General features: G+C 34.7%; 1 protein-coding gene across 4 annotated transcripts in view; it reads right to left on the bottom strand.

The window, feature by feature from the left end:
* Window positions 1-18,155, bottom strand: part of CYLD (CYLD lysine 63 deubiquitinase) — a 62,228-nt gene that overhangs the window by 38,442 nt on the left and 5,631 nt on the right. For 2 of the 4 annotated variants that reach the window (XM_032612297.1, XM_032612295.1), the window contains exons 3-5: window positions 16,739-17,390; window positions 15,068-15,370; window positions 12,562-12,667 (exon numbers count right to left, since the gene is read on the bottom strand). In XM_032612297.1, coding sequence (XP_032468188.1) covers window positions 12,562-12,667; window positions 15,068-15,370; window positions 16,739-17,242 — 913 coding nt within the window. In that variant the 5' untranslated portion in view covers window positions 17,243-17,390. The remainder of the gene's footprint in view (window positions 1-12,561; window positions 12,668-15,067; window positions 15,371-16,738; window positions 17,391-18,155) is intronic. The other 2 variants (XM_032612298.1, XM_032612296.1) reach the window with 1 other exon arrangement.

The following is an 18,155-nucleotide window of genomic DNA, read 5'->3' as shown; positions in this document are numbered from 1 at the left end:
TAAAATGGAAAATTCAAAGAAATTCAATTAAGGTACGTAAAAAGGATGGTTATACTAATAAGGTTTTGAGCTTTCAAAAGTACCCTTTGGACATTTAAAACAAAAAAAAAAGGTAAGAAAGAAAGAAAAAGAAATACCCACAGAGATATTTATTTGATTTGGTAAGACAAGTTAAATTACATTTATCCATGTGGTTCTGGTGAGACAATATTAGCATAGAGTTGATTATTCCTGTAAGAATAAATAATGAAAGAAAATTGATTTTACAAGGGATTCCCCTTAGCTATCCAGCAAGTTAACATTATACAATTAGCATAACTCACAGAATTTGCTTATTAGGACAGGGCTTCTCAACCTCAGCAAGGCTAACATTTCAGACCAGATCTTTTTTTGTGGAGGGCTGCCTGCTGCATTGTAGGATGTCTAGCAGCATCTCTGTCTCTCTCCCCTAGATTCAAGCAGTACTCCTACCCCAGATGCGTTGATCAAAAATGTCTCCAGACATTGCAAAATGTCTTCTGTGGGCAAAATCACCACAGGTGGAGAACTACTACTGGCTTACAACTAAAATGACCTTCTTATGAAGGTTTTGTACTAATGCTAAAAGTAAGGGCTTCCCTGGTGGCGCAGTGGTTGAGAGTCTGCCTGCCGATGCAGGGGACACGGGTTCGTGCCCCGGTCCGGGAAGATCCCACATGCCGCAGAGCGGTTAGGCCCGTGAGCCATGGCCGCTGAGCCTGCGCATCTGGAGCCAGTGCTCCACAACGGGAGAGGCCACAACAGTGAGAGGCCCGTGTAACGTAAAAAAAAAAAAAAAAAAGTAAAAGTAAAACAAAACAAAAAACTTAAAAAATTGCTTAACATACCAAAAAAAAAAACAAACAGTAAACTGTGACCGTCTAAAAAGAAAAAACTGCAATGGATACCAATGCATGGATGATTCTGATGTTGTAACTGGCAGATAAGAATTGTAAAGAGGCTATTATAACTGTGCTTAATGAAGTAAAGAAAAATATGCTTACAGGGAAGGAGAAGATAGGAATATCTCATCAGAGAAATAAAAACTAGAGAAACAAAAAAAGGAACTGTTTGGAAAGTCTTAAAATACTTTTAAAAACTTAAAAATACAATATCTCAAAACATAATGTATTGGATGTGTTAAAAGCACAATGCGGATAAAAGAGGGGGAAGTGAATAAAATTGAAGGTACAACAATAGAATTATCTAAAGAACAGAGGGACTAAAATTTGAAAAAAATTAACAGAACCTTAAGGATAAGGGACAATACCAAAAATTTTGACATATATCAAATTGAAGGTACAGAAAGAGAGAACACTGAAAGGAACAGAAAAAACATTTGAAGGAAAAATGACTAGATGTTTCCTACTTTGTTAAAAATATAAATTTACAAATCCAAGAAGTTTAGCAAATGCCAACCAGGATAAAGATGAAGAAAATCATTCTAGGCACATCATAGTTAAATGCTGTAAGCCAAATATAAAGTCTTCCAAGCACACAGAGAAAAACAACATATTACATTACATACAGGGTCACAATGATTCAGGCTACTGATGACTTTTCATCAGAAACTATGAAGGCCAGAAAATCACAGAAAACCAACTTTATAGCAGAGTTCTATATATACCCAAAATATCCTTCAAATATGAAGGCAAGATAAAGACATTCTCAGACCAAGAAAATTAAGAGAAATTCATTTCTAGAAGACTTCACTTCAACAAACACCACAAGAAGTTCTTCAGGATGAAGGAAAATGATAAACAGATGCACAGATCTTTTAATTCTTTAAAATATAAATGATTATTTCAACAAAAAAATATAACATTTTCTTGTGCATTTTTAAAGTACATAGATGTAATGTACATGACAATTAATAGCATAAATAATGAAGAAGAGGTAACTAGATTTACATGGTTACAAGGTTTCTACACCTTATACTGACGTATATAATTGGCACAATATTAACCCGAACTAAACTAAAACATTAAGGATATATACTATAATCCCTGGAGAAACCACCAAAAGCAATATTACAATGAAATATAGCTTAAAAACCAATAGATTAATTAACATATAATTCTTAAAAGTTTTCAAATAATCTACCAAAAAGGTAGAAAATGACTATAAGAAGAATGAAAAACAGAGGGACAAATAGAAAACATAAAAAACAAAAATTACTTTAAGTGTTAATAGATTAAACACAACAACAAAAAGACAGAGATCATCAGAATGGATTTTTTTAAAAAATGACATGCTGTCTAAAAGAAAACAAGTGGGATAGAGTGGGAAAATGGAGTAAAGAAGGTGGGGCGGGGGGAAACATCTCAATCCAAAAAAACACATTGGGGATAGGGCAGATAAAGTAGGACAAATAGAAAACACACAAGATGGTAGAAACAAATCTAACTGTCAGCAATGATAACTATTAATAGATTAAAATCTTCAGTTAAAATATAAAAATTGTCAAACTATATTAAGAAACCAACTATATGTGATTATAAGAGACATAACTAAAACATAAATGATGAAAAAGAGACATACCTGGAAAATACTAACCAAAAGAAAACCTATCTATATCATACAAAACAGAATTTAAGGCAAGAAAAAATTACTGGAGATGGAGGCAGTCACCACATAATGAGAAATCACTTAGAAGATACAACAATTCTAAATTCTAGGTACATAAAAATTCTAAACTTGTATGTAGCAAATAACAATTTCAAAATTAAAGGAAACACTTATAGATTAAGAAGAAATTAACAAATCCATCATCATATGAGGATGTTTTAATATCCCTTGTTCAGTAACTGTTAGACCTCACAATTAAAAACTCAGTAATGGTACATAAAATTTGAATAGCATAATAAATTAGCTTGACCTAAGGGACATATAAAATATGCATGAACTACATGCAACTACAATTGAAGAAAACACATTCTCTTCAAGTACACACAGAACATTTCTGAAAATTGATCACGTACTAGGCCATAAAGCCAGCCTCAACAAATGTCAAGGATTAGTATCATATTCTCTCACCATATCAATCAAATTGAAAATTAATAACGATAAAAACAGACACCTGAAAATTTTTAAAGTACATTTTAAAATAGTTGATGAATTACATTAAAAAACTCATGAAGGAAATTACAAAACACTTCAAATTTAATGGTAACAAGATAACTATATATCAAATTTTATGGAATGTAGGTAGTTGGGTACACAGAGAGAATCTATAGCCTTAGATGCTTTACACTAGAAAAAAAGACTAAAAATTAACAAGCTAATAAGCATTCAAACTAAACAGTTTAGAAAAAAATAGAATAAATCCACAAAAAGACAAAGAAAAAATAATTTTTAAAATTACTGAGACAGAAAATCAATATATCTAGAAAGGATTAAGAAATCCAAAAGATGGTTTTTTGAATAAATGAAAGTGAGAATCCTCTGGCAAGATTGTTTTTCTCTGTCTGCCTGATTTCACTTAGCATAATGCCCGCATAGTCCAACCACATTGTCATACATGGCAGGATTTCCTTCTTTCTCATGGCCAAATAATATTCCACAGCATCTTCTTTATCCATTTATCCGTTGATGGACATTTTGGTTGTTTCCATACCTTGGCTACTGTAAATAATGTTGTAATGCACATGGGAGTGCAGACATCTTTTTGAGATCCTGTTTTCATTTCCTTTGGATATACATCCAGAAGTGGGCTTGTTGGATTGTAGGGTAATTCTATTTTTAATTTTTTGAAGAAAAAGGCAAATACTGTATGATCTCATTTATATGTGGAATCTGAAAAGGACAAACTCAGAAAAACAGAGAGTAGAGTGGTGGTTACCATGGAGTGGCGGGGTGGAGTGGCTAATCATTAAAAAAGAAACAGTGTACGATTCCACTTAAATGAAGTACTTAGAGTAATCCAAATCATAGAGACAGGAAATAGAACAGCAGTTGCCAGAGGCTGAGGGTAGGGGAGAGATGGGCGTTTACTGCTTAATGGATACAGAGTTTTACAAGATGAAAAGCATTAAGGAGGCAGATGGTGATGACTGTTATACAAAATTATGAATGTGTTTAATACCACTGAACTGTACATGTAAAAATGGTTAAGATGGTAAGTTTATGCCATATGTACTTTACCAAACAAAAATGTTTTTTTAATTTAAACACATGCATTTTTAATTTTTTTTTTTTTTAAATTTTACTCCAACACTTTCCAAGGAACAGGCCCTTCCTGAGGCAAGCCCATTCCAGGGCACTATGTAAAAAAATTTTTAAACATGCAATGCAAATTTGTTCTTTAATTTTGAAACATGCAAAAATTAGCAAACTGGACCAAGCAATACATGACTCATGATAAAAGTGGACCTATATCAGGAATGTAAGGCTAATTTAATATTAGAAAATTAGCAGATTAAAAGAAAAGAAACATAGGACTATCTCAATATATAAAGAAAAAAGTTTGATAAAATTTAGGGACTTCCCTGGTGGCGCAGTGGTTAAGAATCCGCCTGCCAACACAGGGGATATGGGTTCAAGCCCTGGTCTGGGAAGATCCCACATGCCGCGGACCAGCTAAACCCACGCACCAGAGCTACTGAGCCTGCGCTCTAGAGCCCGTGAGCCACAACTCCTGAGCCCATGCATCTAGAGACTGTGCTCTGCAACAAGAGAAGCCACCGCAATGAGAAGCCCATGCACCGCAACGAACAGTAGCCCCGCTCGCTGCAACTTCTAGAGAAAGCCCGCGTGCAGCAACAAAGACCCGACCCAACACAGCCAAAAAAAAAAAAAATTCGATACCCACTCATGATAAAACTCTTTGAAAATGGGGAAGAGTGGGTAACTTCTATAACCTGATAAATGACAGCAACAACAATAAAATCCTATGATGAACATCATACTTCATAGTGCAATGCTGAAAGCATTCACTTTAAGATCAGGAGCAAGGCCAAGATGCCTCCTATCACCACGTCTATCCAATATTATATTTACAGGGACACTAGGATAACAAAACCATATTTTAAAAATGAAAGATATAAGGATTAGAAGGAAGAGGTAAAACAATATTTGCAGATGATAATGACTTGCTACTAAAAAAGTAATCTACAGATAAACTGTGAATAAAAGATTTTAATAAGATTGTTTATAACAAAACTCAGCATGCAAAAGTCAACTGAGATACTACTTCACACCCACTAGGATGGCTAGAATCAGAAAGTCAAATAACAACAAAGAAATGAAGAAATCAGAATTCTCATACATTGCTGTAAAATGCGAAATGGTGCAGCCACTTTGGAAAACAGTCTAGCAGTTCCATAAATGATTAAACATGAGCTACCATATGACCCAGCAATTCCATTCCTAGATATATACCCAGGAGAAATGAAAGCATACATCCACACAAAAACCTGTACACGAATGTTTGTAGCAGCATTATACATTATAGCCAAAAGATGGAGGGAACCCAAGTGTCATCAACAGATGAATGGATAAACAAAATGTGATATATTACGACAATGGAGTATTATTCAGGCATAAAAAAGAATGAAGTACTGATATATGCTATAACATGGATGAACCTTGAAAACATTATACTAAGTGAAAGAAGTCAGTCACAAAAGAGCACAGATTATATTATTCTATTCATATGAAATGTCTACAATAGGCAAACATACAGAGACAGAAAGTAGACTGATGGTTGCCTAGGACTGAGGAGGATGAAGGGATAATGGAGTTATAGCTAAAAGGTACAGGGTTCCTTTTTGAGTTGATGAAAATGTTCTCCAATTGACTGTTGTGATAACTATACATATCTGTAAATACACTACAAGACACTGAATTGTATGGCTTAAACTAGTGAATTACATGGTATGTGAATTAGATCTCAATACAACTGTTTTTATAAGTAGACTATATTTCTACTTATCACCAAAAAACTATTAGAAAATATGTTTTACTTTATAATGTATCAGAATACATGCAAGAAATGGAGAAAATTATAAAATTTTACTAAAAAGACATTAAACAAATGAAAGGCTATACATTGTTCATGTATTAGAAGTTTCAATATAATAGAAATGTCAATTTTCCTCAAATTCTTCCACAGCTTAACTGCAATTCCAATCAAAATCCCAACAGAACTCTCATAGTATTTGAGAAGCTGACTGTTAAATTTACAGTGAAGAATCAAAGGCCAATCACAGCCAAGACACTCATTAAGAAAAAGAACAAGCTCAGGGTTTATTGTTTTGCTCTTCTGATGTCAATTAAAACACCTGGTTATTAATTTTAATAAACCTTTTTAGTTATAAAAAAAAAAAAGAACAAGAAGGGAAATGTACTCTTACAGCTGTAAGACTTCTGCTAAAGCTATGCTGATAAAGGCCTAGAGGTCTTAATGTAGAAAAAGAGTAGAACACAGAAAGAGATCCATATATACATATGTTAAAACTTGATTTATACCCAGCAAGCGTGGTAGAGAAAATTGGGTATATGTACCTCATATCCTACACAAAATAAAATCTAGGTGTATTATACACTTAAATGTGAAAAGCAAAACTATTAAACTTTTAGAAGACAATACAGAATAACAGGAAAACTCAGAAGAGCAATGAGACAGGACTAGGGCTCTTATTAAAACATATTATAAAGAATCATTAAAAACAATGTGGTGCTGAAGCATGAACAGACAGAATAGAAAGTCCAGAAATAACTGAAGTATATGTGGGAGTTCAGTATGATGAAAGTGGCATCTCAAAGGAGGAAGAAAAAGATGGACTTTTTAATAAATGGTGTTGGGACAAGTGGGTAACTATCTGGGCAGGGGGGTGGAAACTAAATTAGATCCATATTTCACATCATACACCATATAAAATAAAAATGGATCAAAGAAATAAATGTAAAAAATAAAACCACAAGAGTACTAGAAGAAAACATGGAGAAATTCCTTTATAACCTTGGAATGACAAAATCCAGAAGCCTCTAACAAATTTGATAAATTCAGCTACGTAAAAATTTTAAATCCTGCCATGACAAAGATCACCTAAAGCAAAGTCAAAAGACATTAAACTAAGTGAAATAAGCTATATACAAAGGACAAATATTGTATGGCTTCCACTTACATGAGGTATCTAGAATAGGCAAACATAAAGACAGAAAGTAGAGAACAGAAGTTACCAGGGGCTGAGGGAAGAGAGAAATGAGGAGCTATTTCTAAATAGGTATAGAGTTTCTGTTTGAGATTATGAAAAAGGTCTGGAAATGGCAGTGATGGTTGCACATCATTGTAAATATACTTAATGCCATTGACTGTACACTTAAAAATGGTTAAAATGGTAAATCTTATTACATAAATTTTATCACAATGTTTAAAAATGAGGACAATCAGATAAGCAAACAATTAAAAACACTAATGACAAATGAGGGTTAGGGACAAATGAAACAGGAACGTTTGCATCTCATATCACAAAAGAGTTTACAACCCTAACACATAAAGAAGAAATTGGTAAGAAAAAAAAACGATAATCCAACTTTTTAAAATAGACAATAAATATGTATAAACAGTCCACAGAAAGAGAAATACAAATTTCTCTTAATCATACAAAAGGATGCTCAACCACATTCATCACAGACATGCAAATTAAAACTATACTGAAATATAGCCTTCACCTATCAGATTGGAAAAAAAATCTATGACAAGGCTATAAAAAAATCCCCCTTATGAAACCCTCCTATGCTGTTGATGAGAATGTAAACTGTCGCAGCCACTACGGAAAACAGTGTGGAGGTTCCTTAAAAAACTAAAAATAGAGGGACTTCCCTGGCACTGCAGTGGATAAGTCTCCACGCTCCCAATGCAGGGGGCCCGGGTTCGATCCCTGGTCAGGGAACTAGATCCCACATGCATGCCGCAACTAAGAGTTTGCATGCCACAACTAAGGAGCCCACGTGCTGCCTCCCACAACTAAGACCTGGTGCAACCAAATAAATAAATAAATATTTAAAAAAAAAAACTAAAAATAGTGCTACCGTATGATCCAGCAATCCTTCGTAAGCATGTATCTGAAGAAAACTCTAATTCAAAAAGATACATGCACTCCAATATTCACAGCAGCACTATTTACAATAGCCAAGACATGGAAGCAACCCAAATGTCCATCGACAGGTGAAAGGATAAAGAAGATGCAGTATATGTATACAATGGAATATTATTCAGCCATAAAAAAGAATGAAATAATGCCATTTGCAGCAACACAGATGGACCTAGAGATTATCATACTAAGTGAAGTAAGCCACTTAGTATGATAATCTCTAGGTCTCAGACAAAGACAAATATCATATGATATCACTTATTTGTAGAATCTAAAATATTATACAAATGAATTTATTTGCAAAACAGAAACAGACTCACAAGATATAGAAAACAAACTTATGGTTACCAAAGGGGAAAGGGGGTGGGGAAGGGGTAAATTAGGAGTTTGGGATTAGCAGAAACAAACTACTATATAAAATAGATAAACAACAAGGTCCTACTGTATAGCACAGGGAACTATATTCAGTATCCTGTAATAAACCATAATGGAAAAGAATTTGAGTGTGTGTACACACACACAAACACACACACACGTGTGTATATATATATATATATATATATATATATGTAAAACTGAATCACCTTGCTGTACACCAGAAACACAACACTGTAAATCAACTATACTTCAATAAAAAAATAAAAAATGAAATAAAAAAAAATCACCTTCACACTCTGCTGGTAGGAAATAAATTGTTATATCCACTACTGAAAGCAGTTTAGCAGTATCTAGAACGATACAAATGTATGCAGCTTTTCACCAAACAATCCCACTTCTGGGAATTTATCCTATAGATAAGTTAAGCACATGTGGAAAATATATATGTACAAGGCTATGCAGCATTGTTTGTAATAGTAAAAAATTAGAAACAATCCAAATATCCATCAATATGAATCAATAAATTATGGAACCACAACGCAATGGAAAAATAAACACTGTAAATAATGAGAAGAACCTCTCTATTCAGATATACAAAGAGCTCCAAGATATAGAGTGAAGAGAATAAAGCACGTTCAGAACAGCGTAAATACTAAGCTTCATGCCTAAAAAGGGAAGAAAGACTATGTATTTATATTGTGTAAAGAAACTCTGGAAAGATAGACAAGAAACTTAAAAAAAATAGTTACTAATGGGAGGCAAGGAGAGGAGTGAGGGGGCAACTGGAGCAGAGGGGATAGAAATGGAAACAAGATACCCTCCTATACTGTTTCATTATTTTGACTTGAGCTATGTGAATGCATTTCTTATTAAAAATTATTTTAGTAACTTGATAGTTACTAAACTCAAGGGTATTTGTACTGGTCAAAACTCAAATGATACAATGTATATTTCATTACATGTATGTCTTTTATCTCAAAAGGAAAAAAAACCCTAAATACTTATCTCTAGCTAATTATATGCACGCTGAAGTATTTAGGAGGAAGTGTACTGATGTCTGTAACTTATTTTGAAATGCATTAAAAAAATGGTGGATCAGTGCATGGATAGAGGGATGGATAAATAGATGATAAAGCAAGTACAAAAATATTAAGTGTAGACTCTAGGTCATAGGAATAGGGATGTTCAGTATAAAATTCTTTCAACTTTTCCATATGTTTGAAATTTCATAATAAAATGTTGAAAAAATATTTTATTAAAAGTTTAAAATAGAGAACTCATAAATCAATAAATAGACAAACAAATCAACAGAAAACTGAGCAAAGACACAAACAGGTGTTTAACAGAAGACACAAATGTTCCATAAACATATGAAAAGTTATTCAACCCTACTTGTAATCAGGAAACTACAAATTAAAACCACCTTGAGAATACCATTTCCCAAAGGCATCAGATTGGCAAAAATATTAATCAGTACCAGGTGGTGAAGAGGATACGGAAATACGCAAAACCCAAACATCCATTCACATTAGAATGGGTTATTAAATCACGAAGTATTCACACAATGAAATATACTATGAAGCAGTGAGGGTGAACAGACTACTAATACCATCATCTACAGGAAAGACTCTCAAAATACACTTTAAGTAAATGATGCAAGCATTAAAGAATACAATCACTGTGACTCTGTTTATACTAAGCTTAAAAACAGGCTAAACAATATATTATATACCACCCCAATATACCACCTCAATCCAAGCCACCATCCTCTATCTCTCATATGGATAATTGCAACAGTCCTCCTCCTGATTTCCGTTTCTGCCTTCTAACACGCAGCCAAAGCGATCATTTAAAAATGTAAGTTAGGGTTAAGTTGTCCTTCACTCAAAACCCACCTGAGCTCCCCATCTCCCTCAGAGTAAAGCCAAGAATCCATACACCAGCCCACTTGGCCCTGCCTGGTCCAGCTCCACTACCTCTCCTATCACTCTCCCTCATTCAAGCCACAATGAACCCCTTGCTATTCCTCAAGCTGGCCAGTCCCTCAAATCTCCTTCATGTCAAGAGCTCAAATGTCACATTAGAGAGACTCACTAGGACTACCCTAGATAAAGTAGAAAAATCCCACCCCTCACAACCCAGCACTCCCCTTCCACCTTGCCTTGTCATTCTCCATGCAATCACCATCTAATTGACCATATGTCTTATTTATTGTCTGTCTTCACTCACTAGCATAAAACCTCCATGTGGGAAGACCTTTTACCTGTTTTGCTTCCTACTATATCCTCAACACCTAAAAGAAGCCTAAGTAAGTCTTTAATAATATTTGATGAAGGAACAACCTTTTACAAAACTGCTTTTTAAACAATAAGCATTTATTGTAACATTAAAAAGTATTTTGATTTATAAGATCACAAATTGTGTTTTTCCATAAGCAGTCATGAAAAGGTAAATTAAATATTACAAGGTAAAATATAAAGCACGTGTATACTTTCCACTGAATGTAAACCATTTGTTTCCAAAGGGAAGCAAAGAAACAGCCAAGAATCCAATGTGTAAGAAATTAAAAACTGATTTTAAAGAAGTCAAGGAAAACCAAGTATGTCAGAGTTTACAAAGCAAAATCAACGTAAGGCTATCATTTGAATCCCATACCTCCAACTAAATTAATGTACTCTTGCTGTAAGGCTAAAAGCTAACATAGAAAGCATTTCCTAACTCAGCAAAACAAGCATTTATTACTTGCCAAGCCAACAGGGAAACAGGAAGGACAAAGAGGGCAGGCTAGAAGGAATCTCAAGGATCACCTAGTATTAGCCCCTTCATTTTTACAAAAAAAGAAACTGAGGACCTGAAATTACCTTTTGAGTTTTGGGGATCTCAAAAGTGCTATGTGTCAAAATCAACAATAATGAAATAACACTGGAAGCAAAAAAAACATTTTGTTCATTTGTGATCTTTGCTATAGTAAAATTCAGCTTTTAAAGAATTAAAGACAAAATACATCTCCATGGAAACAATATTCCCAAGTACACATGTGAGGCTGAGAATCATGTTCTTCTATGCAGGGCTTCATATCCTAAGTACACACACAGGATTTGGGGTGAGGAGGTACTGAAAAGGTCAGAGCTTTATAATCAGACAAGTCTGGATTTGAATTTTGGCTCTACCAGAATCAACTAGGATGTTACTTGATCCTAGTCCATCTTACCTCTATCTAATCCTCAGTTCTTTATCAGCAAAATGGGGATAATTAAGACCTACCTTATAAGTTTGTCAAGAATATAGAAACTAATTAAGAATTAATGTCCAATCTAATTAAGAGATTCATAATTTGTGGCTACTGAATGCAGACTTTCAATGCTCGATAAGAATCACCACCTCTGATTGCCTCTGTTAGTTCCATGACTACCAACAGACTAGCTGATAATTGGAATTCTACTAGGAGCAGGGAGAAGGTGATGTTGATGCTGCTATCACTAGGAATTTATCAATTAGTTGACAGCAGCCATTAGGTGCTACTTGTTTAGGGTAAAATAATAGGTTGCTTAAGATTATTTTTAAGATGTAAAAGTTGAGTGATCTGTTTCTGACTACAGAGTCATGAAGCCTGATCAATTACGCCATTCTCAAAACTGGAAGGGACATCGTAGGGCATCCAGCAAGAAGCCTCTCCACAGTATATTAGATTATATTAAATGACCAACTTCTGCTTAAAGGCTTCTAGTTTAAACCAGGCTCTCACTCAAACAGGTAGCAGTTTATTACATTTTCTGACCCTTGCAATTATCAGGAAGGGTTTTTTTTTCACCCACTTAGAAGGGAAACGTAATGAAAAAGTGAACAATAATGGATAAATGCTACCCCACACTCACATACTTTTAGAAATGCAAATCTTTAAATATTGTTTTTATTTGGGGGTAAGGAAGGATATTCTATGTAATAACAATTCCATAATATAAAAGTCAAGTTCCAAAAATGCATCTTGAAGCTTATATTTACATCCTCATAACTAAATATGTCTTAGAAGCTCTGCCTTCATAATATTTAAAACACAAAGAAAACATACCTGGGATGATATCATTGATATGCAAGAGAATTGTACTTTCAACACTTGCAAAACTACAAAGCTGTACTCCATCAAATCTTCCATCCCAGTTGCCAATAGGATTATCCTAGAAATTAAATAATAGAATAAACTTTAAAACCCTCCTCAACAAAACATAAATATGAAAGTCTGTATTTTCCATAAAAAGATCCTCCAACAAATGAGATCCAAGAACAATCAAGCCATAGTAAACCCATGGATGAGCAAGGGATCAAAAGCATTTGTCATATTTCACTGGACAATACTTATCTATATAATAACAATCTATCTACATAGGTAGATGTATTAATCATACACTGTTTCAGCCAGAAATCTGCCCCTAATTAACCCTAGCTTGCTCTAGTCACTTCACATTCCCTGAGCATTTAAATATTCGATTTGAATTCCTGTGTGCCTTTCTGTAGACAGAAAGTCTATTTTTTTTAACTGTTCTTTTGTCATTTTATGGGTATGCAAGAATTCCCTCCAAAATGGAGATTTTTATATTAATTATAAAAATGTACTCCATGAACAGCACTGTACAAGTGCTGTTCATGGAGCTAGATTAAGAGATGGCCCAGTCAGACAGCTGCCCTGAGCACCAATATGGACAGCATGCGAAATGTCATCAGAAATAGGAGATGAACACTATTGCATTTGCCAGAACTTTCCTTTCAAGGAGTGCACTAGAGGGGTTTGGAATGAATGCTTGCACAAGCCAACTGGAAGACAGACAGAGGCAGGGGGAGAAGCTGGCGGTGCAATCACTAGGCAGCCTGCCCCAAGTAAACAAGATGCTCCCTAGACTGCCATCTAAGGAGCGACAGGCCTAAATGACTTTTGCCAAGTTTAAGGCCCAAATGACCTAAAGCAAGAGGAAACTAACCCCAATGACCAGTGGCCCTCTTTCTCCAACCTTCCCTCCACTCAGCCCACAACCTCTTCTCTAAACAAGTTCTGAATATTTAAAGAATAATGGTTTAAAGATGTGCTTTATTTCTAGCTATCCCGAGGGACCCACATGTTTTACACTGGCTCTAACTTCTCACATGGTAAATGTTCAGTAAGTGTTTGTCTAAACAACATAGTAACGTTTGTCTAACTAATGGATATCAAATAGAATTTCCCAGAATTTACAAGCACAGCGTAAGAGAAACTTATGCTAGAACATTCATATCCTACTAAAAAGTGTACCTGAATTGATAAAAATAATCACAAAAAACACCGTGAGTACAAGTCTATTACTCACATCCTCTCCCAACTCTTTCTAGTATTTAATAATTCCGTACGAATTTCCTTCATTATACCTAACAAATTCCTGTCCGTATTTTCAATCTGTGAGAAAAATGTTCTCAAGACTTTTTCTCCTTCTCTTAATCTCACAGGTATCGTCCAATTTGCCATATTGGGATGTAACCATAATTAACAAATATGATTGTAAGGTAACATTAAAAATAAGTGACACAGGGCTTCCCTGGTGGTGCAGTGGTTGAGAGTCCGCCTGCCGATACAGGGGACACGGGTTCGTGCCCCAGTCTGGGAAGACCCCACATGCCGCGGAGCGGTTGGGCCCGTGAGCCATGGCTGCTGAGCCTGCGCGTCCAGAGCCTGTGCTCCGCAACGGGAGAGGCCACAACTGTGAGAGGCCCGCGTACCGCAAAAAAAAAAAAAAAAAAAAAAAAAAAAAATAAGTGACACAAACAAAAGGACAAATATTGTATGATTCCACTTAATGAAGCACCTAGAATAAGCAAATTCACAGAGACAGAAAGAATTCTGGTTACCAGTAGAATACTGGCTGAAAGGAGTGAGTAATAGGGAGTTATCATTTAATAGGTACAGAGTTTCATTTTGGGCTGGAGATGAATAGGGGTGATGGGTGCACAAAAATGTGAATGTACTCAGTGTCACTTTAAGGTGGTTAAATTGGTAAATTTTATGTCACATATATTTTATCACAGTAAAAAAAAAAACCTCTTTTGAGTGAATTATATCCTAAGAAGACACTCTAATTGTCTTTTCCTCTAAAGCAATGTGCCTTTCCTCGATTCAGGTTATTGATATTTTCCAGGAATGACTTTTACACACTACTCATTAAAATCAGATCAGCCAATTAAATTCAGCAAAATATTACAAAAAGAGAAAGATTACAGAAAAAAACCCTTTTCAAACTAAAGAAAAATAAGACATCATGCAATATATTTCAGTGGGGTTTTTTTCTGCTTATTGGTCAGCAATTATAGAGCAAATTTAAAGACTGAAAACATTATTCCAGTTTATTCAAACTGGAAAAACGAGTAAGTGTAAATCTACAGCTAGACTCCTGTCCCCTATCAATGTTCCTCTACCAAAGACAAATTATAAAGTGTTCTTTAAATTGCTACAAATTAGTCCATTTTAGATATTCAAAGTGTTTAATTTGTACCTAAATTGGTCATAAAGCTAATAGATATATTCATAAAGATAACATAATTCAAAAGTTTCTTACCATGTCCACACCTACAAAATATCCTAAGCTTTCTTTGCCTGGCAAAACATCACAGAATATAACTGTTCCAGATTCTATAGTTTCTCCAAGCTTCAAAGAAACTCTGGAGTTTATTTCCAGAGGGGGAAGCTCAACTTGCATTGTGTCCACTGGACCTGCATAATCACTTTCCAATCCAGTGTCATCATCTTCTATGAGTTCTAGCTTGTCCAATGCAACAAATACTCCACAATCTTCATCACACTGAAAAAGCTGTTTCCCTTGATATATCCCATCAGTGAAACCTTGGCCACGACCTTCTTCCTAGTTTTTAAATGAGAGAAAAAAAAAACGATTGACTGATAGAGAAAGATGATCCCTAAGGAAAAAGATCCACTCTGGGGACTTCAGAGAAATCACTGAACAAATTCTAAATGACACATATAAGAAATATATTAGAAGTTGATATTGAATTTAGGGTGCTTAAAAAATAAGGAAGAAACTATCTGATGCTGAAATAAAATTACTTGATCATTTCAAATCATTACTGTGAGAGAGCTTGGGCTAGATTCTACATTGTGATTTTAACAAAAATTTTGTCATAAAAAGAAAACTTTAATATGACAGTAATGCTAGCTCCATTTATTGAGCACTTACTGTATGCCAGCCACTGTGCTAAATCCTGAATCAATATATCACAAAAACACTGCAAGTTGTGTATAATATTACTATTTTACAGAAGAGGAAGCAGATTTAGAGAAGTGGCTTGCTTAAATAACCTGGTAACCCAGCTAGCAAATGGCATAGTTAGGATTCAAATCTCCAATTGTTTTACAATTGCTGCTTTAAAAAATTAAATAAAAAAGCAAACAAGGGCTTCCCTGGTGGCGCAGTGGTTGAGAGTCCGCCTGCTGATGCAGGGGACACGGGCTCGTGCCCCGGTCCGGGAGGATCCCGCATGCCGCGGAGCGGCTGGGCCTGTGAGCCATGGCCGCTGAGCCTGCGCGTCCGGAGCCTGTGCTCCGCGGCGGGAGAGGCCATGGCAGTGAGAGGCCCACGTACCGCAAAAACAAAAACAAAAACAAAAAGCAAACAAGGCATGAAATTCTACTTGCAAGAATGTCAAAATATAACTGACATTTAAGTTCTTGAGAATTAATATTAATTTTGGAAACATTATCACAGAGTTCTTCGTTCTCTTTTCAGTAGAAACAAATTCCAAGATGATTTTCACGTACATTATCAGGGACAACTATAAGCAAGTCGAAACTGCTGCAACTTATATGACCAAAATTCACTACTTAATAGTACACTTTAAGAAAAAGTGAGAAACCTACAGATGATAATATCACAGGATAAGTAACAATTTTAAGTAAAGAATTCGCTTACAATCGATAGAGTTCATTTTTAACATTCAATGTTAAAATTTCTAAGATATGAAAGTCTTCAATAATTACATCATCTACTTGCATTTCCTACTATAGTAGGTAGTTTTTAAAAGTTTTCAATGCAGCATCTTTGCATCATCTCAATTTACCATTAGAAAGTAAATCCTAAGGATTATGAATATTAAAAATTACAGAAGATTTCTGGGAAAACTTATTTTGTATTTAAAAGGGGAAAAAACACGTGTGCACACACAGACACAGACACACATACACACAGCCCACTAAAATGGCTTATCAAACTTACCAGTAATTCTACTCCAAAGAATATTCCCGATACTGTCCTCTCTGCTAATAAGGGTCCTCTGAAGCGTACAACTCCAGGAAATTTTTCTTCCCCAGATCTCAGCTGGACTTTCACAGGGCAGCCCACATCTATTTGGAGGCCTTTACTTAGTCTGTTTCTGTTTTTAAACAGGCTGAACCTCTCTTCACAATTGGTAATTGCCAAAAGTAACTCTGTGAATTTTTCATTTATTTCTACAACATCCTTTTCATCAACAAACAGAACTGCATGTGGTTGCTCTAAAATTTTTAATCCAATCTGATTTTTCTTGCCTTTTGTAGAAGGAAGCCTTGAATGCCCCACAGAACGGTCTTGGATATACTGTCCTATACTCCCCTTTGGTACTTTAAGGAGTTTTTGTGTTTGTTTGTCTGTAACACTGCATTCTTGAAGAAGCAAATAAAAAATCCGCTCTTCCCAGTAGGGTGAAGTAACTTTTTCTTGGCTCCATAAGCCCGAACTCATTGTGATATTAACTCCAAAACATTAACTCAAAAAAAAGGGAACTACTAAGTGTGTAGTAAAACTGCAAAAGATAAATTCACTGGCAGTCCCAAAGCATGTTTTTAGCAATCTGGTGTCCATGCTGTAAAAAGACAGCAAATCAAAACGCCTGGAGGACAAGCAAAAAGAAACTTTACATTTCACTCTACTGTGAGCTAAAATTATGGTCAAAGACTTTTTAAATTCTTCATTGGACTAGTAAAAACACACACTAATGACATACTTCCAAAAATATCTTAAAAGGTTAAAAGATATACTATATTACTTGTTTCTACTGTAATCTCACATATTTAATTAAGGAGATTCAATTGTAAATTATCTCCAAAGACAATACAATAATGTTTGTTTCCAAGGCATGAAATTTATGAATTCAAATTCTAGTAAAAGATAACCTTATATACATATTCTGACATTTTCAAACTTTCAGAAGTAGAAGTTTTAATAGATCCTGCCTAACTTAAATGGATAAGCTGCTATATTTGGGCAACACACACAAATCAAAAAGGCTATTTATATATATATCTGTACAGGTAGTTTAAGTAAAAAGTTACCCATCACAATTATTATATTGAACATTTTTATCAATAAAAATACCATAAAATCACATTCTGAAACTTCAACCACAATTCATTTATCTGTGTACCACAGTTTAATAATGGAACATTTTTTCTAACTCAGTTTCATTTCCTTAATCTTGAACATTTTGTCCTTAGGCAAATGTTAATAGTATTAATCATAGCTATCATTTAATTTCTCTCAATCATAAATATCAGATATTATAAATCTGCTTACTATTAAATATATCTTAAAAATCAATTTTATAGCCATCAAAACTTGGACTACATAAGGAAGAAATATAACTGCAGTACAGCAT

Source organism: Phocoena sinus, chromosome 19, assembly GCF_008692025.1.
Source record: "Phocoena sinus isolate mPhoSin1 chromosome 19, mPhoSin1.pri, whole genome shotgun sequence".
NCBI classification, from domain to species: domain Eukaryota; kingdom Metazoa; phylum Chordata; class Mammalia; order Artiodactyla; family Phocoenidae; genus Phocoena; species Phocoena sinus.
The sequence above is the reverse complement of the archived record's forward strand: the minus strand, read 5'-3'. Positions and strand labels throughout refer to the sequence as shown.